Here is a 27,525-nt window from a genome sequence, read left to right as displayed (position 1 = left end):
TTAAGGCATATGGGGGGCAGTTCGTTATAAAGTTTAGCTGCTGACATGTTTTTATTTGTTATGAATTTATAAGACTCAAAGTACTAATCATCACAACTTAGAAACAATGTAACAGTTAGAAATGTATCAATAATACATCGTTTGTTGTCTTTACGTTGAAAATAGATAGTTAACTTTTTTCTTCAATGTTAAATTATTGGTGATTGCCGGTGTCTGTGTTTAAAGTTGTGACGTCAACTATACCGACGTCACCTGGTTGACGAATGCGGAAGTGTGTGCTTTAGCTTGTTAACTCAAAACCATAACAGAAGAGATGTTTTCCGTGTTTAGTCTGTGACGAATCGTAAAATACTTTGGAAATCGATTCGACTTTGTCCGGTCAGGTTCCCGGCAATCTCTCTGAGCTTGTCAGACGATTGAGAAGCAGTAAAAAGTCCGAAAAGCTGGGATGGAGGTAAATGATCATTGTGGAGGGGTTAGCGTTAGCTAGTCTCACAGATAGTAATGATGTGTACCTCGAGGTTAGCAATGTATGTATATATATATATATATATATATATATATATATATATATATATATATGTATATATATGTGTGTGTGTGTGTGTGTGTGTGTGTGTGTGTGTGTGTGTGTGTGTGTGTGTATGTATGTATGTGCGTCTGTTTCTTAATAGCTGTTGTTGTAATGCATAGTTAATTATCACGATGAACTGTGCTGGTAACAGTAAAAGTCACCTGCAGTAGTCCTACTGTAACAACCATGAATTTTAAATGTGCTTAATATCGAGACGTTACCTGGTGATACTTAACTAACTTTGCTTACGCAGTTTCAGTAAAAAAATTTCTGCTTAGTTTCTTTGCCGAATTGACAATAAGTCCGTAATTAATCATAAAATGTTGTAAACGTACGCCACCAGAGGTAGACTTTTGGTAAAAAAGGACATTAAAGTAAAATTCAAAGGAAATATTATGCGACCTTTGTGGAATAAATCTGGAGTTGATCATAAAAACAAAACATTTTTTCATATTTTTCTTTTATTAAAAAAAAAAGGACCCTGGTGGTACCAGAGCTGAGTCTGCGACTCCATCAGCAGCAAGCACACCCAAGTCAAAGGTACTGTACTTCAGCTGTCTACAGGCTTGTGAGAAATTATAGGAAAGCCTTGACAGCCCCCTTTGATGCCCAGAGAATTCAACCTATTCTGTTCCTTTAATTTGTCATTACTGTCCTGCATACTGTTACGACTTACACATAAGAGTTATATGTATCAACACTCTTCAGCTGGATTTTTTTCTGTTTTGTTAGAGATGTTTTGGTAAAGATATTTTAGCCTCCTTTTAACTTTGTGTCTTATTTTAAGCTGGACACGCTCTCTAAAGATGATCTCATCAAGTATGCAAAAAAGCAGGTAGCTGCCATGCAGAAGATGAAGAGCAGATGTACAGGTATCATTACACATTCATCCTGTGTTTGTGTTGTGCCAGTACTATACAAGTTTATGTCATGAGTTTGTTTATTTGTCTTCTTAGATTTGGAAAAAGAAGTTGAAGCCCTGAAACAGCAATCCAAAAGCAGCAACAACAGCAGTTCAGATGACTCTTTGATACAGGTTTGCATGTTTGCTAAAAGCTTCTTCTGTTAACATGCAGTACTTCATTTTCATACTGCGTTACGTGAATTGTTTATTTGTGTGTAACAGGAGCTGACTGAGAGGATGGATGTGGTGCTGCTGGAAAAGGCGGAAACTCAGCAAAGTCTTGCAGTGTCTCGTAAAGAACTAGAGAAGACTAAACAGCAAGCCAAGGTGAAAGATAACACTCACACCGCTGTATGATGTGTAAGCCTGATTACACATTCAGGTTTGTGTTCAGAGAAACTCAAACGGGTTTATTTGAACACACTTTGACATTTATGCAGTCTAATAAATGTATTTTGTTATTGTAACCAGATCTTCTTAAAACACATATGCTATTTGTTGCAGGATGATCTGGCAGCGCTGCAAGGTGAGTTTGACCGGGCGATAGAAGAGCACCAAAAGAAGATCAAAGCCCTAGAGAGCAGCATTGAGGAGTGCACCAGCAAACACCAAGAAGAGGTGTCTCATTTCCAGAAATTACTAAAAGAGCGAGAGGAGCGTGACAGAGAACGGGAGAGTGAAAGAGAGAGGGAGCGCCAAGCAGATCTTGCTAGTGCAAAAGAGAGTGCAGAGGAAGTCCGACGTTGCTTAGAAGCTCAGCTGGAGACCCTTCGAGCTGAACTGCAAACAATGCAAGAGCGAAATTCTCAGGAGGTTCTTGAGATCCAGGAGAACCACCAAAAGGAGTTGACACTGGCCCAGCAAGAGGTGGAGAACTTGAAGGAGGAGCTGGCTCAGAAGAGTCTGCAGCACGAAGAGGAAATGAGGACTCTAGAAGAGGACTACGAGATTGAGAGGGAACGTCTCTTGTTGCTCCAAGAGGAGCTAACTGAGCAGCTTGCACTCAAAGGTAAAAAAGCTCTTTTTAGTTAAGTCTGTTCTGGTATCAAAGTATTAATATTGTGTTTTCCTTTTTTTTCTTTAAATTCAGTTTCAATTAAATCAAAATATTACTGTTATATTTCCAGATAGCTACCTGCAGGATGTGCAGGAGGAAGATGAAGAAGCTGCCCGTGGTTCGGGGATCGCCAAAATGCTGGAGCTGTCTGGCTGCAGTCAGGGTGACTCGAGCCATGGTGATGGAGAGGAGACAGAGACGGGAAGACTAAAAGCGACACTGGATGATGTTCAAGCCCAGAACACCATGTTACAGGATGAGATGACCCTGCTTAGTAATGTGAAGGGTGAGCTCGAGGCAGAGCTGGAGAGGGTTAAAGAAGAGTTTCAAATGGAAAGAGAAGAACTGGAGTTCAAAATTAATGAGCTGCAGATGCTCAAGGACAGTGCTTCTGCTGAAGCTTCAGTGACCCAAGATCCTGATCAGCAAGGTGTCCTCAGAGAAGCTGAAGAGTCTGTGACCAGTCTAGCCAAAGAGCAAAACTCTCAGAGTCCAGAGGAGGAGCAGCAGAAACTAAACCAGGAGCTGAGGACAAAATGTGAGGCCTTAACCAAAGAGCGAGACTCTGCCCAGGCCGAGTGCCACCATATGAGGGGCATACTTCAGAGTTTTGAGACAGAATTGGGAGAGAAGACAAATGATTTTATCGTACAGTACAAAGCCATGAAGGAACAGGCAGCTAATAATATACGAGACCTTAATGAGAAGGTGGAACAGCTCAACAAGGAGAGGGATGAACTGCTGGAGAAGGTGAGAGAAGCTACAGATGAGAAGAATGCTCTGATGGGGGATATGCAAGACCTGAAACTGAAGCTTGAGAGCTCTCAAGGTGAAGAGCAAATGTCTTCAGCCTGCGAAGTGAAACAGTCGTTGGAGGACGTTACTAGGCAGAATGAGGAGATCATATCCCAGCTAGAGATAAAGGAGAACATGACTCAAGATCTGAACAAAAGGGTCGAAACACTGACTGAAGAGCGAGACAAAATGCAACACCTGCTGAAGATCAAAGAAGAGGAAATGCAAAAGCTCAATAATGAGAGAACAAAAGAAATCCAGAGGCTACAGGAGGAGAAAGAAAAGGAGGTGCTTTTGCTAAGAGAGGAAAAAGAGACGGAGCTGAAAAGCCTGAAAACAGAAACTGAGGATAAAGTGAAACGTTTAAACGAGGAGAGAGAAAAGTTAGAGGGAAGCCTAAAAGAGGAGTTTGTGAGATCTGAAAAGACAGTTTCCACTTTAGAGCTGACTATAAAAGAGCTTTACACTGAAAAGTCTGATCTCCAGCAGAAAATGGAAGAGGCTCTCTCAAGGCTTTCCAAAGCTCAGGAAGAGAGGGAGCTCTTAGACTCTAAGCTAGCAGCCCTGGAAGCTCAGCTGAACCAGGAGACATCTGAAAAGCAAGAACAAGAAGCAAGGCTGAATTCAATGAAAACAGAGGCAGAACGAATCTCTGGTTTTCTTGGAGTAATGGAGGAAAATCTGGGTGAAGAACTCCAAGAGTCCATGAAAGAAGTCAAAGACCTCCAAGCACGGGTTGATGAGCTGGAGAAGGAGAGGGCCCTGTTGAGAAGCAGCCTTGAAGAAGCTCAAGGGGAGAGAACATTTGAGGAGGTGCAAACAGAGCTCAAGGCCCACATCAAAGACCTGGAACAAGAAAGAAACATGTTGAGAACCAACATAGAGGAGGTGGTGAAAGATACTGAGGGTCTCCAGAAAGACCTGCAGGATATGAAATCAGTCAATGAGAAGATCATCGAGGAGAATGAGAAACTGCAAGCTCAAATTTCTCTCATGACCAAGGAGGAGGAAGAGAGGGAGGAAATAGTGAGAAAGGTGGAGTTCATGGAGAAAAAGAGCAGAGAGCTCAAAGAGCAGCTGACAGAAAAGGATTCACTCATATCGCAGCTGAGGACCGAAATGGCTTCTATCCAGGTGAGTGGAGCACATGATGTGTGTTTATTTTCTGCAAATGCGGAGAGTAAGTGCTTCTCCACACTAGCACTAATGCATCTGTGAGGGGAAAAAGAACTGTTACTATGACAATTTGTTTTTGTGCTCTTTCTAACATTCTCTCTTTTTCCTCAGTCACCCTCTCAGGAGTCTCCAGAACAGTCTGCGTCCTCTGAGGAGAATAAATCGAATGAGACTGCAGAGAAAATAGGTGTGAAGATGATTTCTCTTCATGCTATTTATAAAAGCAATCTAATCTACACGTTATCATGCAGAAAAGAACCAAAGATACTTTCCCGGACTTTTGATGAATCATATTCTTCTTTGTTTTAACTTCCTGCAGCTCTTTTGGAGAAAGAAAAAAAAGAAAAGGACGAGAAAATGAATAAAATCAAGGCAGTCGCTGTCAAAGCAAAGAAGGAGCTGGACGCCAGTAAGAAAGAGGTACTGTGAAGAATGAAGAATGTTATCATTTACCAACACAGACAATAAGGCTATAATGAAAAGCTTTAGATTTCTCTAAATAGCAAACATTGTGGTAGAAAACTTGCACTCCATACTGATCCTTAGGAGAACTCCACAACCTTCTCTTGTTTTACAGATCCATGTAAACATGAATAATCAGTATATTTTTTGCCAGTAAATGAATGCTCGGTGGGGTTTTTTGTTTGTTTGTTTTTCAGGTTATAACCCTGAAGGAGGAAATAGAATCACTGAAAGCAGAGAGGGAGAAAGTGAACAGCTCTATGAAAGATATCATCCATGGTGCTGAAGGCTACAAGGTAGGAATCTTGGGTTGGAAAAGACTTGTAGCATACAAAGGAAAATAGTTTGCATGAAGTAGTGCACAAAGTATGTGAATTATCACAGTTTTGTCTTCTTACTATACAAACGTAAAAGTCTGGGACAACTACATATTAATGCCTACGGGAGTTTAATGCCATGAAAACCATGGCACGAAGCTCCTGGCCCACAGTTTTTGTGCTGATTTTAATCCCAGAGGAGGTTTGGAGCTCTGCAGCTACTGAAGTAACTCAGTATCTCTGCATTCGACAAACCTGCTCTGTAACTATATTTGGTCTGACACTTCCTAAACACTAACGTTCTCAGTGGCAGTATTTCAAAGTGGATCATAGAATATCTAAGACAGCATCCTGTTACAGCATCACACTCGAATTCAGCAAACTTTTTAAAACAGCCCATACTTTCACAAGTAAATGCAAAGCAGAAATTTGTATTTTCTTATATAAGTAGAGCGTTATAACTCCAGGAAGCCACGTTTTTCTTTCTCATTGGATGCAGTACCCTCAACATATTTTGGTTCAAAGTTTAATTTATCAGCTCACCAACAAGCTCTAGATTTTAGCGTGTTACGTAGTGAGAATATATATTTTAACATGCATAGTGATTCTGCTTGTTTCTGAGTAATTTACCTGACAGTGAAGCTGAGGGATAATCTTTCAAGGTTGACTCCATTAATACAGCACCATTGATTCAATCAGTTAACAAGCATAATTCACTAGAGAAAGAAAATCTTTGGCTTATTTTCTGGAGAAGTTTCTAATGAAATATAGGTGCACTTTGGAGTTACTGGGATTTCTGACTTTCCTGCTTATAAAATAGGGTCATCTATTGATTGGAAGGTTGGTGGTTCAATCCCTGGTTCCCCCTAGTCTTTAATTTTTAATTTGATACTGATCAAAATGATTGAAAAACAGCATTTAAATAAAGTAATAACACATATACAGTTTTACACTGTAATGATTTGCATTGCAGGCTGTTTGTCTATAAGAGTAATTTTTAGGCACATTTTATAAGCCAGCACTGGAGAAATACTTGTAATTGGGCAGGCTTCACAAACATGTTCTTGCTACAGTACCTGCAAGAAGAATCCTGCACTGTTTCTAATAGGCCTGACTTCCAAACAGTTAAGATAAAGGGTGTAAGTAAGGCATCTGTTGTTTACATGTTAGATACTGTCTATATTACTTGAAGACACTAGGATCCTGTAGTGGGACTTTCATGAAACTGAAATTTCCAAGTGGAAAAACGTTTGTTTTCCTCTCGGGATTATGATGTCAGACGTGTCAGAACAGAGACGCCGCAGTGAAGTATGTTTACACTGTGGCTCTTTTTCTCAATGGCTGTTTGAAATTGGCAGAACTATTAGGTTTGTATCCGGGTGTATCAGATGTTACTGCTTCGCATGGACCTTTTTATGTCATTAGCTTTTCATCAAAATAAAAGCATAGCATGAATTAAAGCAAAATAAACTTGACAGATTCCATTGTGCATTTAATTAGTTTCATGCATTACTAATACAAAAATCTTTCTAATTGGCAAGTAGAGGCACGCTCACTTTAAAAAAAGACTTTGTGTGAGACATTGCTCCCAGTGGTCTTCATAAACAGCCCCCAGATTGCACTTTGCTTTATGACTGTGTCTCCATTAAAGAATAAAACCACTGTGTTGTGTCTAATGAGAGATTTGTCCCACGTTCAAATGTAAATGCAGCCGATAACTGAGATGCATAGTGTTTACCTTCACTGAGCTGTTCATCAGGTTTCCAGTAATGAATATTGAAGACTTGTTTGTGTGCGTGCGTGTGTGTGTTTTGTGTTTAGAACCTGCAGATAGATTACGACAAGCAGACAGAGCAACTGGATAAGGAGAGGGAGAAGGTGGAGGCGGCAGAGAGACAGATTGCTGAGCTGACCAAACGACTCAGCAGTGCTGTCACGCAGGTAACACAGACACACATTCAGTCTCATGCACGACAACACACACACACACACACACACACACACACAAACTCTCGGCCTCCACTAAATCAAAGCAGGGGATTTTGTCCAGTAATACATTTCTTCAATACTTACCCCATAATTCAGTTTCTGTATGATTTAGAGGGAGTCGTTTTAGCCGACAACACTTTACCCAGCTATATCTGACAGCCCGGCGCCCACAAATAGCCCATCAGATGTGACTGGGTGAGCTAGGGAGAAATTGTTTTTATATGTACTCTTTTCCCCAAGCTCATAACTGTTTCTCTCCAATGAGAGAAAAAGAGGCAGGTAAATGGAGCGGGCTGTAGCTTCCATCTGCTGCGTGCAGTACTGAAACACCATTTTCTGAAGCACAGGCTTAGTCTTGTGTGCGCTCATGGATCTCAGGGGAAGCGCGAAGACTGGAGCTAGTCGGTGATCTCAGAGTACGTCTGGGCATCTCTGTTTACCAATCATAGTTTCACTGTTTGGCTGACAGATGATGGGAGAGAGCTGCTGCACAGGAAGCCCATAGAGCCTGCTACTGTCAGATTTGCATGAATGATTTTTTTATTTTTATTTTTTTGGATGTCACGTGCCAACTGGTGTATTTATAAATGAGAATGTTGACTACAAAATATGTAAGACAGCTTTCCTCTTTGTAAATCATCCTTTTTGTTTCCTGCGGTTCTTAACTGACACAGTAAACTGAAACCAGAATGAAGTTCACACTGTAGAGTCACTAAAGCTGACAGATTATGAGCAATAAATCAAATGAGAATACACCAGATTTCCTCAAGAGTATCACTGCACACTCACCTGACAGCGGCAATAAACAAGTCTTTTTTTTGTTTTCAGAGTGAGACACTGAGCAGCGAGAAGGAGGACCTTCTGGCTGGTATGGAAACCACGAGGAGCACATTGAAACAGTTAGAGACCAAGAATCAGGAGATGCAAAGGCAGTCAGCAAATTTGGAAAGAGACCTGCTGGCTGAGAGATCAATAAAAGAGCAAAAGATAAAGGTAGAAATGAAGAGAGATGGATGTCATCTCCCTCTTTTGTGCAAGCAACTACTCTGTTTTATTTTTTTCAAATAATCATAAAAACAGCCATGCACAGTGAATTTATTTTTATAATATGTAATCTGTATTACATTTAAATATACCCCCCCCCCACCCCCACCCCCCGCCATGTGCATTTGCTTGCCTCTCTAGGATTTGTCATCTGCCATGAAGGAGGCAGAAGAGCTGACAGCCCAGCTCCGCAAGCAGCAGCAGCAGTCTCAGCAGACTGCCCAGGAGCTGGAGCAGCTACGCAAGGTACACACACACAAATAACACACAAGTGCTTCTCAGACACTAGCGCGTCTCAGAGGGCCGATCCAGTCAAGCGACTGAGCTGGTGATGGCCGGCCTGCAGCTACAGCAGCACCTGATGAAGAGAAGGAGAGTAATTCTAGCCCACAGTACAGGGACCGCTGTTACTTTTCCATTAGTGGAGACCTACATAGTATAGACGTGTACATGAAAGCTGCCAGGAGGTCTGCCTACGTCATGTGAACACAAAGATTGGATTTTTCAGGTTGATACTGATAGTAGAAAGACAATTAAATGCTTATAAAGGTTTTTTTTTAATCTCATTTTGGCAGTTTTAGATCAGTAAACAAGCATGTTTTAAGTGCAGCAGAAATATGTAGATGTTAGTTCAATGGTAATTTAAGGAAGATGAGGGATTGTATTGTGTGGTTGTGATTGTAATTATTTAATTTAACTAGATTTTAGGACTTTAAAAAGTCAGATCCTTACTTTTCTTTAAGAAAACAATGTGTGTGTAGATTATTTCATCCACTTTCTTCAGCTGTCCAAGTTTCAAAAATACTAACTGCACAATATATTCAGCATAATTCAATTAAATGTAGAGAGGAGGAAATCCAGAGTTTCAGATAAATGGACTTGAAGATGAGTCTTAGCTGTGCTCCGTTTAAAGCTGTAATACGTTGATTCTCCCTGCAGGAAGCACAGCAGAGCTCTCTGTTGGACATGGAGATGGCCGACTATGAACGTCTGGTTAAAGAACTCAACACCAAACTATCAGAAAAAGATGAGTGTGTTGAGGAGCTAAAGGGTCAGATAAACAGCCTCAACCTGAAGGAAGAAGTCCTCAAACAGGAAATTGGTATGATAACAAGTTCAGGTTTACACTCAATGACTGGCACACAGAATAATACAATCCAAATGTATTTAATGTTGCACCGTATAATGATCTTTAATTGAAATTTTACTCGGTGAAAGCAAAACTTCAGTTTTATTTATGTTCTATATTAGCAGCACACACCTGCTTTCACTGACCTGAAACATCTATTACTTTTGCATAGCCCTGTGTATCTGTGTGCCAGTACATGGGATCAGTAGGATCATTATTTAGGAAATGTTAGAGCTTGTTTTTTTCCTTCCTCCTTGTTTTTAGTTGCTTCATGCTGTCAAGCTCCATAATGACAGCAAAATACTAGAAAAATAAGAAGACTGCAGTTCAGAAATTATGCTGTTTGTGTGTGTGCACATGCCCATTCAAATGTGCAATTGTGTCATCAGAGTCTTTGAAGTCCCAGCTGGACCAGGGGGAGGAGAAAAACGCTAAGATAAAACAGCTGCTGGTGAAGACCAAGAAGGACCTGGCTGATGCCAAGAAACAGGTCTGTGTGTGTCTGTGTGTATTTGAGGTGTGTCCCCAAGGATTTCTTATGAATGTGTGTAATGTTGCTTCTTGATGAATGTAAATAGTGTTATGCAGCCATGTGTGGACATGACTGTGGAGGGGGGCCTTGAAGTTATTGGGAATTCTTAGTCATTTGTGTGCTTTCCTATTTGGTTGTATGTATTTAAATATTCCGTGTGCATGTTTGCAGGAAAGCTCACTCATGGTGCTGCAGGCCTCTCTGAAAGGAGAGCTGGAGGCTAACCAGCAGCAGCTAGAAAGCTCTAAGGTAACACACCTAGCACTATCCCTTTCAATAAACTGTAGAAACCCATTTGTTTCATACCTGTGGCACTTAATAAAGCCTGTGTTTGTGAATTTAGATTGAGGTGTGTGACCTGACAGCCGAGCGCCATCGCCTGCAGGAGCAGCTGAAGTCTGCGTTGGAGCAACAACAGAGAACCAGCAGCTCTCTGCAGCAACGCATACAGAGTCTGCAGCAGGAAAGAGACACTGCCAAGGTGCGTGTGTTGACTTTTCACTTGTAACAGTTGAATTGACAGTTTACGCTATAATAACTCAACCATAACGACACCGAAGTTGTTCAAGGACACCTTAACTGTTAATTTTGAGGTGCTGTAGCTACGTCAGACCCGTCCAGCTTTGATTAAATTAATCGAAGGCTTCTACAGCTCAGGCTCAGTAGTGTTATATGAGTCTGCAACTAATTAGTACTTCCATTATTAATATCTGAATTATTTTTGATTAATCCTCAAATCTTTGTAGTATGTAGAATTTTTGAAAAGTGCTCAAGGTAAAAACTTTTAATTATTCATTTTTGGGTCACCAACACTGAAAAAAAACAAATTCCACTATATGTATAACACAAACGAGAACTGGGTAATGTATTTATGCATGACGTTTTTAACTTTATTGATTATTTTAAGAATATGTTAAGGTCTTACCTTACCTTATATCTTATATCTTATATGTATTGTGTAGAAACTGTTGTTGTGATTTGGCGCTATATAAATCAAATAAATGTATTTGATTTGAATAAATTGAATTTAACTGAGGTCATACTACTAATCTGAAGTCAATGGAGGAAGATTCTTTGGCTCAGATCAGATAAACAGCTTTACAGAAACTTCTGTAATTACATCTAGAAACTGTAAGTCTTTATAACCATAGATTCCTGCAACAGGAAACAAAAACCTGCAAACTAGTCCTTTCTGGTAAATACCCGACCAACCATCTATCTATCTGACCTTGATTTACCTGTAATCTCCAATGCTTGGTGACATCCAAGACTGACAGTAAAATAAATGCTTTAGTCAGCTGCTGCCACCTCTGGCTCAGTCTTTACTTTTTCCCCTTTACATTTTTAGACAGTAAGAGAGGTTTGTGAATGGGTTGTTTGCCTAGAGCAATTTAAGTTCAGTTATTGCTTTCTTTCTGTAAAAGACAGTGTTCATCATTGTTCATCCAGTGAAAAACTGGTTTTATGTAAGCTGTGGTATTGAAATCTCAATTTTTGTAAATGTGTGAGAGACAACAAAAGTTTTCTTTATTAGATTTTCTAACAAAACTCACTAAAATAAATTTGTTCACCAACAATATATTAGAAAGTCAATCGTCTTTTAATCGTATACGTCTTGTTAACCTTTTGTATTGATTCCAGGTTGAGCTTGAGGCAACAACCAAGGAGTTTGAGAGTTACAAGGTGCGAGTCCACAATGTTCTCAAGCAGCAGAAGAGCAAGACGACCCAGAATGAAGTAGACTCTGGCAAACTAGAGAGGTAAAGGCATGCAAGAATGATAGAAGTCTACAAAGACTGTAATAACAGACAGCTGTTAAATGTATGTAACCAGTGGTGGACTGTGTGATGCAGATCATTGCATGTGAAATTAATGGTAACACATTCAGTTGGCTTTACATTAGAGGAATTCAAATCTTACTGCATTGATTAAGGATGCTGTTCTAGAGCTTCTCTCTCCATGTGAGACTTTTAAACACATGAAAAACTCAAAGTACACCCAGAGTTAGGGTTAGGAAAGATAGTGTTGTTCAGATGTGATCAAGAAAACTTAAATAACATGCAAAATGTCAAAATGCATAGCACATAATTGATTTTGAACACAAACACCGTGTACTTACAATGACCAAAGCTGAATTATTGAAGACACGGTATAACCTACAAGAAATCCCACATGAGAAATAATTTACATTCATTTACATCCTTCTAAAAGAAAATATCACTGTAAGAGTAACGTGTGGTGTGTTTTTCAGGGAGCAGTTGGTCTCTCAGGTGGAACAGCTGAGGACGCGACTGGTGGAGAGCCAGCAGAGTCTCCAGAGCAGCGCAGCAGAGCTGCAGCAGCTCCAAACTGAGCATGACACTCTTCTGGAGAGACACAATAAAATCCTTCAGGAAACTGTAAGCAAGGAAGCTGAGCTCCGTGAGAGGTGAACACACTTTTATTTTTTATGTTGTTCTTTAATCTTGTCTTGGCAGGAATTCATTGTACTGTCACGTTGTTGATACGCAGCACATTTTAGCCTTTTCAGCTGTTCATCCTTGCATTTGATTTTGCAATCAGGAGACATAATCGCACATGCTGAGAACACCTGATTGCGCCATTTTTATTTATTATTTTTTTTACTTACCTGTAGCATTTCATATTGATTCGCTCCTAAAGGAGCACTTTCTAAACTCTCTTCCTGCTCTGTCCACCTACAGGCTTTTGTCATTGCAGTCAGAGAACGTGACCCTGCGGTCAGACCTGTCCCAGGCCCAGGCTGACCTGTCTTCCCAGGTTGAGGCCCAGCGGCAGACCTACAGGGAGCAGCTGAGGAAGCTGCAGGATGACCACCGGGCCACTGTAGAGACCTTGCAGGGCCAGCTGACTCGTGTCGAGGAGCAGCTCTTTACCCTGCAGAGCCAGAACAGTAAGCATGGGGGTGGGGTTGTAAACTTGAGCCAATACCTGATTCCCTACAAGAGGTAACAGAGCAAATAGGTGAGGTAACATTTTTATCTTTTACTAAAGAGCAGACAGCAATAGACTCAAGGAGTACATGAAAGGTATGGTATATAGAGATCAATGAAATCATCAAGTGCTTTAGTTTTCCATGGTGCTTGCACTTCTCCTACATGAGTGGAGTGATGTGAGTCAGAAAGAAAACCATGAAGAGGGCATCAGTGTGTTTATCAGAAGAGCAGCATTGAGAGCTCATTCATCACCTCCCACACAGCTGCCCGCTGGAGTCAAACAGCAGAAACACACACAGTAGTGACTAGGAAAGGCGTGTGTGTGTGTGTGTGTGTGTGTGTGTGTGTGTGTGTGTGTGTGTGTGTGTGTGTGTGTGTGTGTGTGTGTGTGTGTGTGTCTTCTCTGTCACTTGAGGACGCCAGGTGTTGGCAAGGTTCCTCAGCTCTATCCCCGCCTCTCAGTGTGGCAAACGGCTCACTGTGGCATCTGGAGAGACTCATCATTAGTGGCTCACACATGGATGCAAGGATTAACTCGATACTGGAGCCAATATTAACCTTAATTTGAAGTCATATTTGAGCCACTTTTTACCACTATGCTTCAATTTCACGCCAGATTAAATGCGTTACTGCCCTATCGGACAGACGGGAGATAAAACTACTGGCCTCGTATTTTTTTTCTTTAATAAATCAGATGTAACATTTATATATGCCTTTTGTCATATTTTGTCTAATCTTTTATCCAAACCTTCAAGCAGCACATAGACACACACATAAAAAAGTCTTTTATAAATTAGAAATCAGTCAGTGTTTAAGCCTTTCCAGCTGTTCCCTCTGTTGCAGGCTGTTGTGATGGCTTTGCAGAAACACTGCTCAGTATTTTTCAGATATACATATGATCCCCAGGGTGTTTATTTTCCTGTAAATTAGATGCTTTTATTTCCTTATCGATTTCTTTAAACCTTTCTATTAGAGCCTGATGTACTATTGAATCAGGACTCCTGTATGCTTCACTCTTTTGAGTGGCAGTTGTCATGATTTGGTTGATTAGAACTGGGTAAATATGTTGGGCTCTTGAGTTTACTGGACTTGAACTATTATGAAACGTGTTCAGTATGCAGGTAGACTTCTTGCTCCTCTCAGTCGGCTACATGACAAGGGAAGTAAAGAGCCTGACGGGAGGTGGCGAGGTGAGGGGGATTGGTAGCGAGTCTGGCCTCTTGGATCAGTTCAGGTTCATTAATCACAATCTATTCTTCTGAAGTTTTCTCATTTTTCCCTCTACCCTTCTCTTCCCACGTCACCATTTATGCCAGCTGAACTGGTTAAGACCTGGAGTAGTCTGGTGCCCCCTCATGTTACAGTGAAGTAGGACACTAACTCACAGCTGCTGTGATCGGACTTGTTTGTACATAAGAATCCAGAGATGCTTAAAAAAAGATTTGAAGGCTGCTTTCAATTGAAACCCTTTTAAATTCCTTTATTTATTTACTATTTTCCACCAGGGATTTTACTTAAACATTTTAAGGCCATGAGCAGAAAGTCTTTTTTTCTTTTTCTTTTTTAATTCTTGTTTGACACATCTTGAATCCAACCTCCTCCTTCTCTCTTGTTCAATATGAATGTATTGATGTGCCCAGAAGACCCACACAAATCTTCTTCTTCCAACCTTTTACACCCACTCAGATTCAGTTGCTGTCCAGTCCAGCCGTAAACCGCTGGCATCAGATCCACAGCGCAGAAACACTGACCAGAACCAGGCGGGTGTGGGACCAGTGGCCCTCAGCGACCTGCAGTCTATGGCCAGGGAGGAGGGTGAGGGCATGGAGACCACTGAGACTGAGAGCTTCTCCCCTGCTCCTACATCCCTACCCTCTCTGGAGCAGCTTCTCACATCTCCAGAACCCAAACAAGGTGTGTTTGAAAGCAGAGGTCCACAAAAAAAAAAAAAAGCACATTCAGTTTACAAAAGGACTGCATATGTGACCTATTCAACAAGATATAATGATGAGCGTTACAATGAACAATGAATGACTATGTTTGGGGGAAAAGAATAGATGCAGACTTTGTGTAGTGACAGAGTTTAATGTATTATATCACCTCCTGTATGTGGCATTTGTTATATCTCTAGAGCCATTTGTGTGGACAGTGGAGCCAACCAAAGAAGAGTTAAGTGAAAAGCTGAACACAACCACCCGCAGCATGGAGCACATGAACAGCCTGCTGCATGAAACTGAGGCTACCAACGCTATTCTCATGGAGCAGATCACTGTATGTATACTTCCTCAATTATCCTCAATTTTGTTGCTCAAAACTAAATAATTATTAGAGACCTAATAACCCAGACAAGTTGTCTATTTTAAAGTTGCCTCCCCTGCGCACTTAGCAAATCTACTATATGACACATCCACTATAATAAATAGGACCTACTCCTAAGCATTGGTTACAAAACTCAAAGAGAATGATCCCCTTTATTAACGAACAACTTGCAAGATTTAAAAACATACAATTAAAATCACTGAAAGATGTTTCTTCAAGACTGAGAGCAAACGCATTGCCTACATTTGCTGTACTACTACTGTTAGCTGAAGGAATGGCATAATTTTAAACCATCTGATTACTTTCTTATTTACCTCCCCTTTCAGGTTGGGTTGGGCATTCAGCATTTAATTAAAAAAGAATCTGCCAAATCAAACATGTGCAGATATCCACTGTGTCGACCCGCTGAGGATAAGAAGGCAGTCAAAAGTAGATTAACTTTAAGTATTTATTTTACATACATTCTGAGTTATAAAGATCATCTTTAAAGTTATTTTGTATTGTATTAGTATATTTACATTATAGGTTTTATTACATATTTATTTATATGCCATATTTATTAAGTGTTATTAAAGGAAAAGGTCTGTTCTCTGGTTTCTAGCACTTTATAAGGCACATACAGAATTGCTGTAATTCAGGCTCAACTCTCTTACTTACTATAAGCTTTTATTTAGGAGGTTATTGGTGGAAAAACTGTTAGAATTAGTCATGCTTGTATGTGCTACTGATCTGTGCATTGTTAAGAAAGTCGTTAAAGGTAACTGTTTCTAACAGTTTGTTCTTCTCTCCTGATAAATATCTGTATTTTTACTCATGCTTATATTTGTGTTGTCTGTTGCCCGTCTTTTTTTCGGGTAGCGCGGTCATGTACTGGCTATATATCACCTTCAAAGCATGAAGGTCCTGGATTCAGGCCTGCAGAGATCTGTTTTTTCCAGGGCTTTTGTGGGTTTTCTCTGGGGGCTGATTTTAATCGGCCTATAAAATTTCTTATTTTTAGGTAAAGCACACTGCATTTACACGTAAAGAAATGTGCAATATACATAAAAATTCCAGTTCATTACTTCAAATATTAAATTCTTGGAAATTTATATAATAATACTGAGTCAAAAGCGTGAGGTTTTCAATGTAATGAACTAAATGAGCCAAGTATTTGTTGTCAATCATTTAATTAATTCGGATTGTACAGATCAGATGAAAAACACACTGATATATTAGTGTGGCAGCCACGTGAGCACACACCTGTAGACTGCTATTTCAGGTGTGGCAGCTGTGTTTAAAGTGGCCTGTATGCACCAACGGTAATATCAAACAGCTTGGCGTTGTTCACAGTCCCCTCTTTGTCCAGAAGAAAATAGAACTTGTGCCCTTTGACCCTTAGAGGAATAAAGGAAGTGGTCTCCTGTCTGTGGGCGTGGCAGGCTACATGAGACAGAGGGACTGTTATTCTCCTGCCTTGGCTTGGTCCCAGAGGTGACTGTGTGCAGACTGTCACCATCCTCCCACCCTGGTGTAAAACCACTTTGCTGACAGAGCGCCGACAGAACAGAGCCCCGAGTACCACTATGCCTGCTCCTATTGTCAGGCATCCCAGCGTGAAACCATACCTCCAGGTGTTTGAACCCAGGTTCATCTCAAAGCTCCATATTCCCGCCAGACCCGTGGTGGCAGTGCTAGGCGTCTTGGTTCTCCCCTTCTCTTTAGTGCCGCCCGTGTCTCTGAGCCCCGTGTAGGCGAATTGAGCCAAGTACGTCCAGAACACGAACTGTCCGCCGCAGAAGATCGAGAGAAGCCGGAAGAAGCGGGTCCTGTCGTGCTCGAACAAGGTGACATCTCTGGGCGGCTGGGTGGAGGTGCACATCCTCCGGCGTACGGCCAACTGGGGGCCTGTGTGGGCAAATATGCCGCCCAACAGTCCGGGAGAAGCACCAAACCGGGAGGACGTGCTGCCGAGAGGCGTAGTGTGCGCCGACAACGACGTGTTTCCAACCTGGTTTAGCTGAACGCTACGGAACCGAAACCGCCTGGAGTAACACCACAGCAGCTGCTCGAAGCCCATCTTTGTCTGTCGCTGTAGTTTTTTTAAGCTATTTCGCACAAGAACTGCTGCAGTCCGGGTTTAAAAGTCGCTGTTGTACTCGCGTTCAACGCTTCATATTCAGTAGACAAGAGGACGCCGCCATGCTTGTTGTATGTGACGTAAGTTGCTCGATTACGGAAAGTAGCGTGGACCAAATTTAATGTTATCCCTTCGATATACTAGTAATCACTAAAAACTCTGAGCTGACCTCCTATATTCCTATTTTTTAAACCTGAAATGGACTCGACAATCTATTGTGCATTAGCTTATTTTCCTGCCGTTTAGCATTAGCCGAAGGGACGCTTGGATTTTGTAAATTTTAAAGCGCTTGTACGTTCTACCTCCTAGCTGTTGAAGAGTGAAGTTCGCCGTCTTGAGCGAAACCAGGAGAGGGAGAAGAGTGTGGCCAACCTGGAGTACCTGAAGAACGTCCTCCTGCAGTTCATCTTCCTGCGATCCGGCAGCGAGAGGCAGGCTCTGTTGCCCGTCATCCACACCATGCTGCAGCTCAGCCCAGAGGAGAAAAGCAAATTGTCTGCCATTGCACAAGGTATGCAATGGGTAAACCTTGTTTGCATGCATTTATAAAAAGAAAAATCTTATTCACCGCATAACCTGTTCAAAAGGTTATTATGTATGATTTAAAGTGTAGAAACCTTTTGGTCAGAAATTTGCATCCACGCCTCATGGAAAAGAATTCCATGGGAACTTTGGACATTTAATGATTTATGTGAGCTCTTATTTTTCTTTTGTTAATGTGAGGGATGAATGTACTGTATATTTCTCTTAATTAATTTAAAAGCAAGAATTGGGTGCACAAGTTTGAGCTTATCTTGGATTTTCTCCAATCCACATAGGGCCAGAATTATACTTGGAAACTCAAATATATGCATACACTCCAACTAATATTAATATATGCTACCACCACCATGCTTGACAGCTGTCACAGTAGTCTTAGGTTTGAAAGTCTCACATTTACACTTCCAAACATATCAACAAACATTTCTCCACAAGTTTCCAGCTCGTGGCAGGCTTGAGCCTTGGTGATTTCTGAAAATAATTTATTCTCATTTTATGATGGTAAAGTGAAACTGCCAAGTCATTAAAGGTGTATGCTGTATTCCACCCTGAAAAAGAAACCATTTCCAATTCACTTACAGGAGCGCACGGCCCCGCTGGAAGAATTTGTCTCTGCTGTGTTTTGTACAGAGCAGTGTCACAGTGATTTTCATGCTGAGTCATAATAGAAAACACACACCAACAACCTGTCTTTGATTTTTTTTTTTTTTTTTTTTTTTTTTTTTTTTGTTTTGTTTCTTCAGACAAAACCCTTTTTTTCTTTTTCTTTTTTTTAAATTAATCTCCTCTTTTCTGAAGTGCTGCAGGTTATATCATCCAGAATACCTCATTAATGTCTAACCACCTGTTCTTGTGTCTCCTCTCTGCAGGTGAGGAGGAGGCGTCTGGGTCTCGGAGCTCAGGCTGGACCTCCTACCTCCACAGCTGGTCTGGGATCAGATAAAACCGACCACAAATCAAAGCCAAGAAAACACTGGGAGCACAAAGTCGGCGTTATTACTGAGCCTTTATTTTTAATGTGAAAACCTGTCCTCATCATTGAAGCTGCACTTTTAAAACGGTGACAACTGGGAGGTTAACTGGGGGCACTTACAACTTTGGTGGGATGCAGTAGATGGGACCAAGGAATGTATCAGATAAAGAGGAGTGTACGATTAAGATGAAGAAAACCAAAATATTCAACATGTATAACAATTTGAGTTTGCAGTGCAATAGCTACATGGGTCCCTTACTGATAACTGTGATGAATATCTGTCTTCCTTCAGTGTGCTATAAACATGTATTCCAAACATTTACTGGACTTAATGGTTACACAGTGAGGCATTACAAAGCATCATTACTAAAATGAATGGGTATAATAAATTAAGTGTATGTTATGTGATGATCACAGTGTTTTTGAATCCAAAAGGGTACAAACGAATTGTGAAAGGAAACCTAATCAAGGGGAAGAAATGTGTGCTGGTTTATTGCTTGATATGATTTATAGATCTTTAATTACTTCTCAAGACAACTTTACCTGCATTTTATGATGGGCTTGATTTACACGGTTTACATTTTAGCTTTTCTCAGAGGTATACCTAAAACTTATAGGCTGTTGAATGTGATTGAACTGCCTTCATGTCAGCCATTCTACTGGTCTCTGCCGTATTGAAATTAACCTCATTCACAAAAAATTAGATTCTCTGATTTTACTTTTAACTTGGTTGTTTCCTGGAAGGTAAAGAAAGCATTAGGCGATGTGTAACGCAGTATGCTGTGGGAAACGTGTGTGTAATTTACAGTAGTTCATGGGCTAAACTGCCATAATCTCATTTCAGTTGCACTGGGATGCGTGTTTATAAGTCTGAGGTTCTCTTCAACATTACTGATTGTTGGTGAGGAACTGTGATGACCTGTTATGCTCCTTCCCACCTGTATATTTTTATTTTCGAGTAGTTTCTCAGACTTCATGGTTTAAAAAAATGCTTGTGTCTTATACTGAGCTTTGATTCAGCCCTTCATCCACTTTTGATTCTCACTCCCTTTAAGACAGCCTCTTTTTCTGATTGGCTGCCCCTCACTAGCAAAAGGTTGGACCTCCTGTGATCATATCAGTGATTTCACCCCTCACTGACATCACACAGAGCCAAGAGTGTAAGAAAATGAGTGTTTAAAGCAGTATAAAGCCTGGGCTTATTTGCACATACACTCTTTTGTGTTTAATCCAAACTTCCATACATATATGTCTATAAAACAGACAATAATAGAACACTTTTAACATTTTTCCCCAGGCTGGTTTTACAGTTTTATCGTTAAATCATCACATACTCAACTCAGGTGCACTATCAGTTTCCATGTCTTGAGTTCTGATTCATCGTGCCCTGTAATAGTTTGTAATATTAGTTGCGACTTTAATATTGGACCATTATTTTAATAGTTTGTCTCTCTTTTATGGGAGTGTTTTATAGTTTTGTCATTTGTGTTGCAATTTAATCACCGAACCTTAACAAAGATTTGTTGCATCTTGCAGTTTCCATTGCTGAAAGCACATCTGCCTCGCAAAAGTGTCCTTGAGCAAGGCTCCTCATCAGACCTATAGATGCTGTTGATTTTACATTCTGACATTTGACCTGTGCTTTGAGTTTGAAAAACACCTCATATCTACCCCGCTCCCAGTGAAACACATACTTACTCATATGAATATAGTTTTCTGCTGACCAGTGATAAAAATAATTATTAACCGGTTTATTTTCTCCCCCTATTGGCAGCTTTTGGTGATTCACCCACCACAATGGACTGTATTTATATCTAGACTTTTATATTTATGATGCTTGACGTGGGCAGAAGCTATGAGAGATTACCCGAACTGCAAAATCGTACTCAAGAAAGACTACGGCAGTGATTGTTTGTATGTTTTTCTGGTGTATTTACAACTGTAAAAAAAAAAGAGGACTTAACAAAGATTAAAATGATTCCATGCTTTGCATTCAGTCCGTGTCCTTTATTTATAATTGATTTTTGAAGTGCAGCATTGTATCTACAGCTTCTAATCAGCAGCCAGATGTTTTAAAAAAAATTTCTTTCTTTCTTTTTTTGAGGACATGCATGTGGTGAGGAAGCACTTTTATGGACATGTTTTGCACATTAAATCAAAAAGAGCAGATAACTACAAGATGAACCTTAATTTACATCATTAATAATCCTCCTGTTTTTGGTGTTACTGCTGGGCATCTGAACAGATTCAGTAGCCAGTCTATGTGCTGCTCTGAAAGTCCTTCATCCCTCTGGAAGGAGGGAGCAGGGTCTAGGGGTTTCCCTTTTAAGGAAAAAAATGGTGGGTGCATTATCATGACGCAATCGGCACAGGAAATGACAAACTCCTGCATCTTTTACTGTAAGTAATGTAAACATGCTGTTAGCCCCGTCTCCCTGCCTGCTACTGTTATGTGATGGATTCTGTGATGTTTTTTCAGGGCTCCCACCCGCCATGTTGAACTGTAGTTACAGTCCTCCCAGTGGTGGCAAACTGAAAGTCAGATTTTCCATCAATGCTGACCAGATGTGTAGATACAGCCCAGCGTAAAGCTGCAGCGGATGTAAAAGCGGCTCTCGGCATCCGTCTCATTTATATTATAGTGAGATAATGAGCGCAGAGAACCTACTGAGTTTACTGGGTGGTTTTAGGTGCATCCTGCCAACAAAACCTGAAAAAAACAAAGTCACTTGGACCGCGTGCAACAATGCACGAGCCTCTGGTCTCCAAAGTAAAAGCACTTGATGTGATAACGCTGCGTTTCTGTTCTTCCCAAACGTGTTTGGACTCTGTTTTATCGCCTCACTAATGTAAAAAAAGATAAAATAAAATTAGGGGGAAAAGGCAGACAATTGAAATTTTTTGCTTTCTAACAGTTCTGAAATCACAAAGTAGCGAAAGAAAGGAAAATTATTTACAGTATCATCAGTTTTTCTTTGTTTTGTTGTTTTTGTGGGTTTTTTTTCTTTAAGCAAAGAGCAACACGTATAAAATCTTTTGGAGTGACCAACAAGCTCTTTGCATCATACACTTAAGAAAAACAAAAAAACAAAAACCTGACTCTGAAAAATTATTTTTAAAAAAACCAAAAGGTAACTCAAAATTATTAACTTAGAATCTCGTCTTAATAACCCAATTAATCCAAGTGGTTTTCTCAGTTTTGAGTTATTATTGTGATTTATTGGCTTAGGTCGGGGGTGGGGACCAATGTCAATATATATTTGCAAAAAGGCACATGAATAAAATCTTTAAATTCCATAAATTTCTTAAACATTTTAGCACCAATACTAAATAAAAAAATGTTTAAAAATGTTTTCATTCACTCATTCATTGATATTTTTTGCTGTATATTTTATATTAATGTGCATTAAACTTTGTATAGTAAATGCGAGGCAAACAGAATGCAGTACAAACACACACAAACACATACAGGTTAAAGGTATAAAGGAAAATTGTTTCCTACTGTATTTTAAGGCAGTTTTCCTTGACTCCTCATTAGCTTAAATGGAAACTAAATTTGTGTTAATAGTCTCGTGCGATATCGTGGGAGACCCACGTAAGATGATGTGTTGCTCGAGTTTGTGCAAAAAGGGAGGAATTTATTCTTTTTAAACCGATTTTTAGGGTCCTGTTTGAATCTTGCAAGCCTGCTGTTTTACACTGAAAGGTCCCACCTGGAAGTGGCTCATTCACTGGAGTGAGATCGGCCGGACTGAGGCGAGGCCCCTTTTCGCCATTCTACTCCGCTGTGCGAAAACCAACGTTACATCCCGGACTGCACAACATCTGGACAGCTGCAACAGTGATCGGGTGACGCACATCTGGTGGGAGAGAAGGCACAGTGATGCTCGGCATTACAGAAATGACAAACGGGTGAGCGATTTGTTAAAAAGTTTTATTTTTTCTAAAAAGAGAGAAATTGGTCTGAAAAGTTGACAGTCCGCTATCCTCTGTTCTCTTGTGGAGTGAAAAACTGCAGTTTAGTAATTTATAAGTCATCCAAGGCGGTTGGACCTTTTTAAATACACAATGTACTCCAGAGGCAATTCTCTAAAATAGACGTAATAGTAAAGATAATTAGTAACACAGTCATATTTATTGTATTGCATCTTTAGAACAACTTAAGCTCCTCTTTAGCGCCTCCTACCTAGTTACTTTCAATGTGGGAAAAGGTAACGTAGTTTTTATAACATATGATTAGAAGTAAAACACGTCCAGCTATCACGTGTAAAATGATGCGTAATCAGAAGTGGGTTTGGTTTAAGAAACCTCTGTTTAAATAGCTGTTTAATCTGTTTGGTCTGTTGCTCTGTGTGGCCAACGACATGGTCTGGAGGTTTGAAAATGATGTTACCTTATGTTTGAATATTTTTTAATAATTGCAACAAATTTTCTAAAGAGCACTACTGTTTTTTTAACGACTTTAATTTTTCAATTTTATCCAAGTTTTCCATTTTGCACTGTTAAAGATGTAGTGTTTATATGACGGTGCAGAATTTAGGCCACAAAATCTGGAGTTTTTAGCCTTGCACCAAATGAAAATCTCCACGCCTGATTTTTAACAAGCTTTTATTTGAAAATTTGGGTTTATATTTAATAAATTTTTGTTGACCTGGTGCTCATGTGTGCAAGTCATTGATGCATGCCCTTCTCACACAGAAAACAGACCTGTGGGTTTTTCCAAAAGCACAAAACCTTAAGAATATTTTTCTCTAAAGGAAGGCAATATATATTTTTGTGGATGTTTTCTTTCTTTCTTTTAAAAAACAAAACAAAAAAAAAACAAAAACGGAGGAGGATGTTCCTCTTCTCTGTGACCTCCACCCTGCCCTGGAATGTTCATATAAAGAAACTGGACAGTACTGCTTTCTAAATCACTTCCTGGCTAAACAGTCCCCGTGGGACTGCTGTTCAGAGCAGTAGTTTCTCCAAACAGCATGAATGCTTCTGCAGAATTAATTATGGGTTAGGATGAATATGGCTTTTATAAAGCACTAAAAGCTCTAAGATGACTAGCCCTTCTAAAAGCCTGAGGATTGCTGCATTCCCATTGCATTACATTTTTTATCTGATCCCACATTCTGTTGATACAACCAGAGCTTAGACCAGCGTCTCGGTCTCCAGTGTGGACTTGTCCTTGTTTGGAAGCAGTCAAGTTGTGTGATGGTGGATTTAACTGTGTGGGCGATTATTCATACTGTGCTCAATCACTCTGAAATGCAGGAGTTATTTAAACAATTCAGGTTTTAAAAGAAGAAACATAAGTTCTGTATTTTTCTTTCCTCTGACACAGTTCCTTCTTATATATTTGATGATTAATTGTTGGAAAAATCTCCATGCACCATTAAGTAATTTATTGAGTCAGCTTTCTGTAATTGTCTACACTGTTGCCTCACAGTGAGAACCTACCTCTTACTGCTCATTAAAAAGTATTTATAGTCATGGGAAAAAAACAAGTACACCCCATGTTTCAGTAGCTTGTAGAGCCACATTTAGCAGCAATAAGTCAAATGAATTGTTCTCTGTATGACTTTATCTGTCTGTCAGATCATTGTGGAGGAATTTGGCGTTGCTTCAGTTCATTGAGGTTCACGGGCATTTGTTTATGCACAGCTCACTTAAGGTCTTACCACAGGATTTCAACGCCTGGGCTGTTGCAGCATGAAGATTCATTTCTTTTTTGGCCATTCTGTCATGGATTCGCTGCTGTGCTCAGGATTCCAGTTTTAGCTGTTGGACAGATGGCCTCACATTTGACTCTAGAATACTTTGGTTTACAGAGGAGTTCTTGGTCGACCCAGGTGCCAGATCACACACCCCTCCCTTCACACTATGCACGACAGTTGGTATGAGGTGTTTGGATTGTGCCAAAGGTGGAGCTGTGCATTATTGTCAAACGTCTTAACTTTGGATTCATGTCTTCCAGAAATCTTGTGGTTTGTGCAGATGCAGCATTGCAAAACTAAGTTCGTGGCGCCACATTTTGTTTTGTTTGTTTTTCAGAGAGAGGAGGCTTTCTCCTGGAAACCCTTCCTAACAACACATACTTATTCATTCTTTAAACGAGGCCTGTAAAGTCTGAAGTGTAGCTCAGGGGGGGTTTGCAGTTTGTCTGAGCATTGTGCATTCTGGCATTGGGGTGAATTTGCTGGGACGTTCTTTCCTGGTAAGATTGTAGCATTGCCTTAACACACACCCGAATCCTCCAGAACAGCAAACTGACAAAACTTAAATGGAGCTTTTCTACTCAACTTGAGGACTGAAAACATGCCTCATCCATACAACAAATTTTTTTCTACACCTGATTGCTTTCTGTTTAACATTCACACTCCAATGGATGCACCGGAGAGCAGCTTGGGGTTCAGTATGTTGCCTGAGGATGCTTTGGCGCAGACAGGGATCAAACCACCAACCTCCAGATTACTACACCTGCTCTACCTGAGCTATGGCCACCCACTGATGACAAGAAAACAACATAGTGTTAAAAGTGTCGGGACTGCTGTTTTTGATAAATAAAGTCCAAATAAAAAGAAGATGACTTTGTAACTGATGCAGCAGTTAGCCTCAGTCACAGTAATTAATCAAGGTAACGTCGCCACAGCAAGAGTTTTTTCTTGGCTAATGACTAATTGCTACTAAAACATTAAAGGCAATGAGGTTGTGTTATTTTATCTAACAGAAGTCTTTGCATTTTCCTGTTGCTTTTTTAAATTATTATAAATGAGCAAAAATGTATATCACCCCCCCCCCCCAAAAAAAAAAAACTGATAAAAAAAACAATTGTTTTGTTGTTTTTTTCCTTTTGGGGGCGCCAAAGTTCTTTCCTACAGGTAGAAACCATTCACGCCACAGTGCTGCTCTAAAGCACTATGGTTCCTCTTTGTAAGTACGCTGAAGGATTGTCTGCGGCTTTTATGAAACCCTGTTGATGTTTTTAGCCTCTGGTTTGCAACTAATTAAAGTGTTTGACAGGAAAAAGCACAGACTTCTGCCTTTAACTCTTTCCCCCATGAAAATCTGCAGAGGCAGAGACCACTCTCACTAACATCTGATGTACACTCAGTCATTTTGTTCTATAAGCAGGCCTGAAATTGGACAGAAGCTGCTCAGTTCAGAAGAGTGCTTGAAAGGTTACTCCTAGAAGGCTTTTAAGAGGTAAAGGGTTAATAAATGCTCCGCTCATGCCTGCTGTCATGTGCAGTCACCTCTCAAAGGCTCATTCAGAGCAAGAAAAACTCTTCTGTTAGTCAGCTGGGAGCCTGACCGATGCATGGGGAAGTATGGACCAATAGGATGTGTAATGATCGTACAGTAATTACAGAAGTTCCTCAGTGGTGTGTGTTTGTGTGTGGAAAAGATGGCCTTTAAATAGGGTGAGGCAGATGTAGCTATTATTAATCCCGCAGACAGAAGAAGAAGTAGCTACTTTTGGCTGCTTTGTTGTTTATAGCCCACATGTTTGATTTGGCAGGTTTTTTTCTCATCCTGACACATCCCCAAAGGGATCTGTGTTTCCTCCTGGGATCAAACCGGGAATCTTTTGCTGCAATTGACTGCGAGTTAAAGATTCCCTACACGCCGTGCATGACTTGAGTTCCTCCTCCTTGATTATTTGTATCAAGATTAGCTTGTAATATGTTGTACTGAACGTCAGGACTTTTAAAAATTATTATTTTAATGTGATATGCATTTTTGAAGATGTGAGAAAATATTTTTTTTCTCTCTCTCTGTATCCTGTGATAATGGTAGTGAATCTTTCCAAAGAATTTATGTATCCAGAGAGTTAATCTAAGTTGAATCAGGGAACTGAAAAACTGAACCAATCATATTGTTGGTAGAGATAAATGGGCGCTTGGTTATTTCAGCAGGGAGATATTTAGCAATCTCTTTTGTCTCATCACAGTGAAACAGCCTGTTGTTAGACATATGAAGGCACACCCATCACTATGATGAATCCCTCACACACACACAATATAACATGAGCTCAGCCTGTGGTTTACCCTCTTGATTAAAACTGAGAGAAACACCAAATTTCGCAGCTCTGTGAGAATTACTTTATTATCAACGCTTCTTCATCAACGGCTCCTCGCGCCACTTCGTTCCTCCATTTTCCCCCTTTTCCATGTGACCTTTTATCTGTCCTCCTCACACCCTGCCTTTATCCTGGCAAACAGTCTGCGAGCCAGTGGCCTGAACAACGCCCCCCCCCATCACTCTCAAACACACACAGTGCTAACATGTAGACACAAGTGACCACAAACACACACAGCTGTGAACAGGAAGTGATGTGGCCGCGTCGACTGAGATAACGGTTGTTAGAGTGTTTGCAGTTATAGCAAAGCGGACTTTGCACCAACGGCCGAAATATTCTAACTGCAGTCTGACAAAATATTGGTAAGATGTTTTTTTTTTACGTTTCATTATCACTTTTTGTGATTTTAGCAGCTGCGAGGCTTTACTACGTGCACAAGTGAAAGACATGTCAGGGTGTTCGTCTGTTTTAGTTGTCTGTGCTTCCTCATGCAGGTGTGAATCTTGGCAAGAATCAATTTATTATTTTAATTTAACATTATATAGTGTACCTATTTGACCACCTTTGCCT

The 27,525-nt window shown here is 40.3% G+C and overlaps 3 protein-coding genes across 5 annotated transcripts in view; 2 read left to right on the top strand and 1 right to left on the bottom strand.

Moving 5' to 3' along the window:
* Positions 1-242: 242 nt before the first annotated feature.
* On the top strand, positions 243-20,874 carry LOC120731278 (GRIP and coiled-coil domain-containing protein 2). 2 transcript variants are annotated; one of them, XM_040028238.1, is made up of 24 exons: positions 243-454; positions 1,052-1,114; positions 1,362-1,446; positions 1,531-1,610; positions 1,701-1,805; positions 1,983-2,487; positions 2,606-4,464; positions 4,618-4,693; positions 4,826-4,926; positions 5,166-5,264; positions 7,107-7,226; positions 8,103-8,267; positions 8,460-8,564; positions 9,258-9,420; positions 9,837-9,937; positions 10,151-10,228; positions 10,323-10,460; positions 11,621-11,739; positions 12,231-12,407; positions 12,682-12,890; positions 14,620-14,847; positions 15,065-15,204; positions 17,681-17,882; positions 18,781-20,874. In XM_040028238.1, exons 1-24 carry the CDS (start codon positions 449-451, stop codon positions 18,852-18,854), a joined length of 4,998 nt encoding a protein of 1,665 aa, XP_039884172.1. In that variant the 5' UTR covers positions 243-448; the 3' UTR covers positions 18,855-20,874. The 2 variants fall into 2 exon arrangements, with proteins under 2 accessions (XP_039884172.1, XP_039884173.1); XM_040028239.1 differs by lacking the exons at positions 17,681-17,882; positions 18,781-20,874 and adding an exon at positions 15,579-16,291.
* On the bottom strand, positions 16,405-17,338 carry tmem223 (transmembrane protein 223). The gene has a single exon (XM_040028296.1). The coding sequence runs from the start codon at positions 17,309-17,311 to the stop codon at positions 16,529-16,531; it is 783 nt and encodes a 260-aa protein (XP_039884230.1). The 5' UTR covers positions 17,312-17,338; the 3' UTR covers positions 16,405-16,528.
* A 1,744-nt stretch (positions 20,875-22,618) lies between the features above and the next one.
* Positions 22,619-27,525, top strand: part of LOC120731288 (LIM and senescent cell antigen-like-containing domain protein 1) — a 34,325-nt gene continuing 29,418 nt past the window's right edge. The window contains exon 1 of one of the 2 annotated variants that reach the window (XM_040028259.1): positions 22,619-22,796. In XM_040028259.1, coding sequence (XP_039884193.1) covers positions 22,768-22,796 — 29 coding nt within the window. In that variant the 5' untranslated portion in view covers positions 22,619-22,767. Of the gene's footprint in view, positions 22,797-26,667; positions 27,318-27,525 lie in introns of those variants that run through there. The other variant, XM_040028263.1, reaches the window with a different exon arrangement.

The sequence above is a fragment of the Simochromis diagramma genome, unplaced genomic scaffold (genome assembly GCF_900408965.1).
Source record: "Simochromis diagramma unplaced genomic scaffold, fSimDia1.1 OVJJ01000343.1, whole genome shotgun sequence".
NCBI lineage: Eukaryota > Metazoa > Chordata > Actinopteri > Cichliformes > Cichlidae > Simochromis > Simochromis diagramma.
This window is presented reverse-complemented; position numbering and strand designations above follow the sequence as displayed.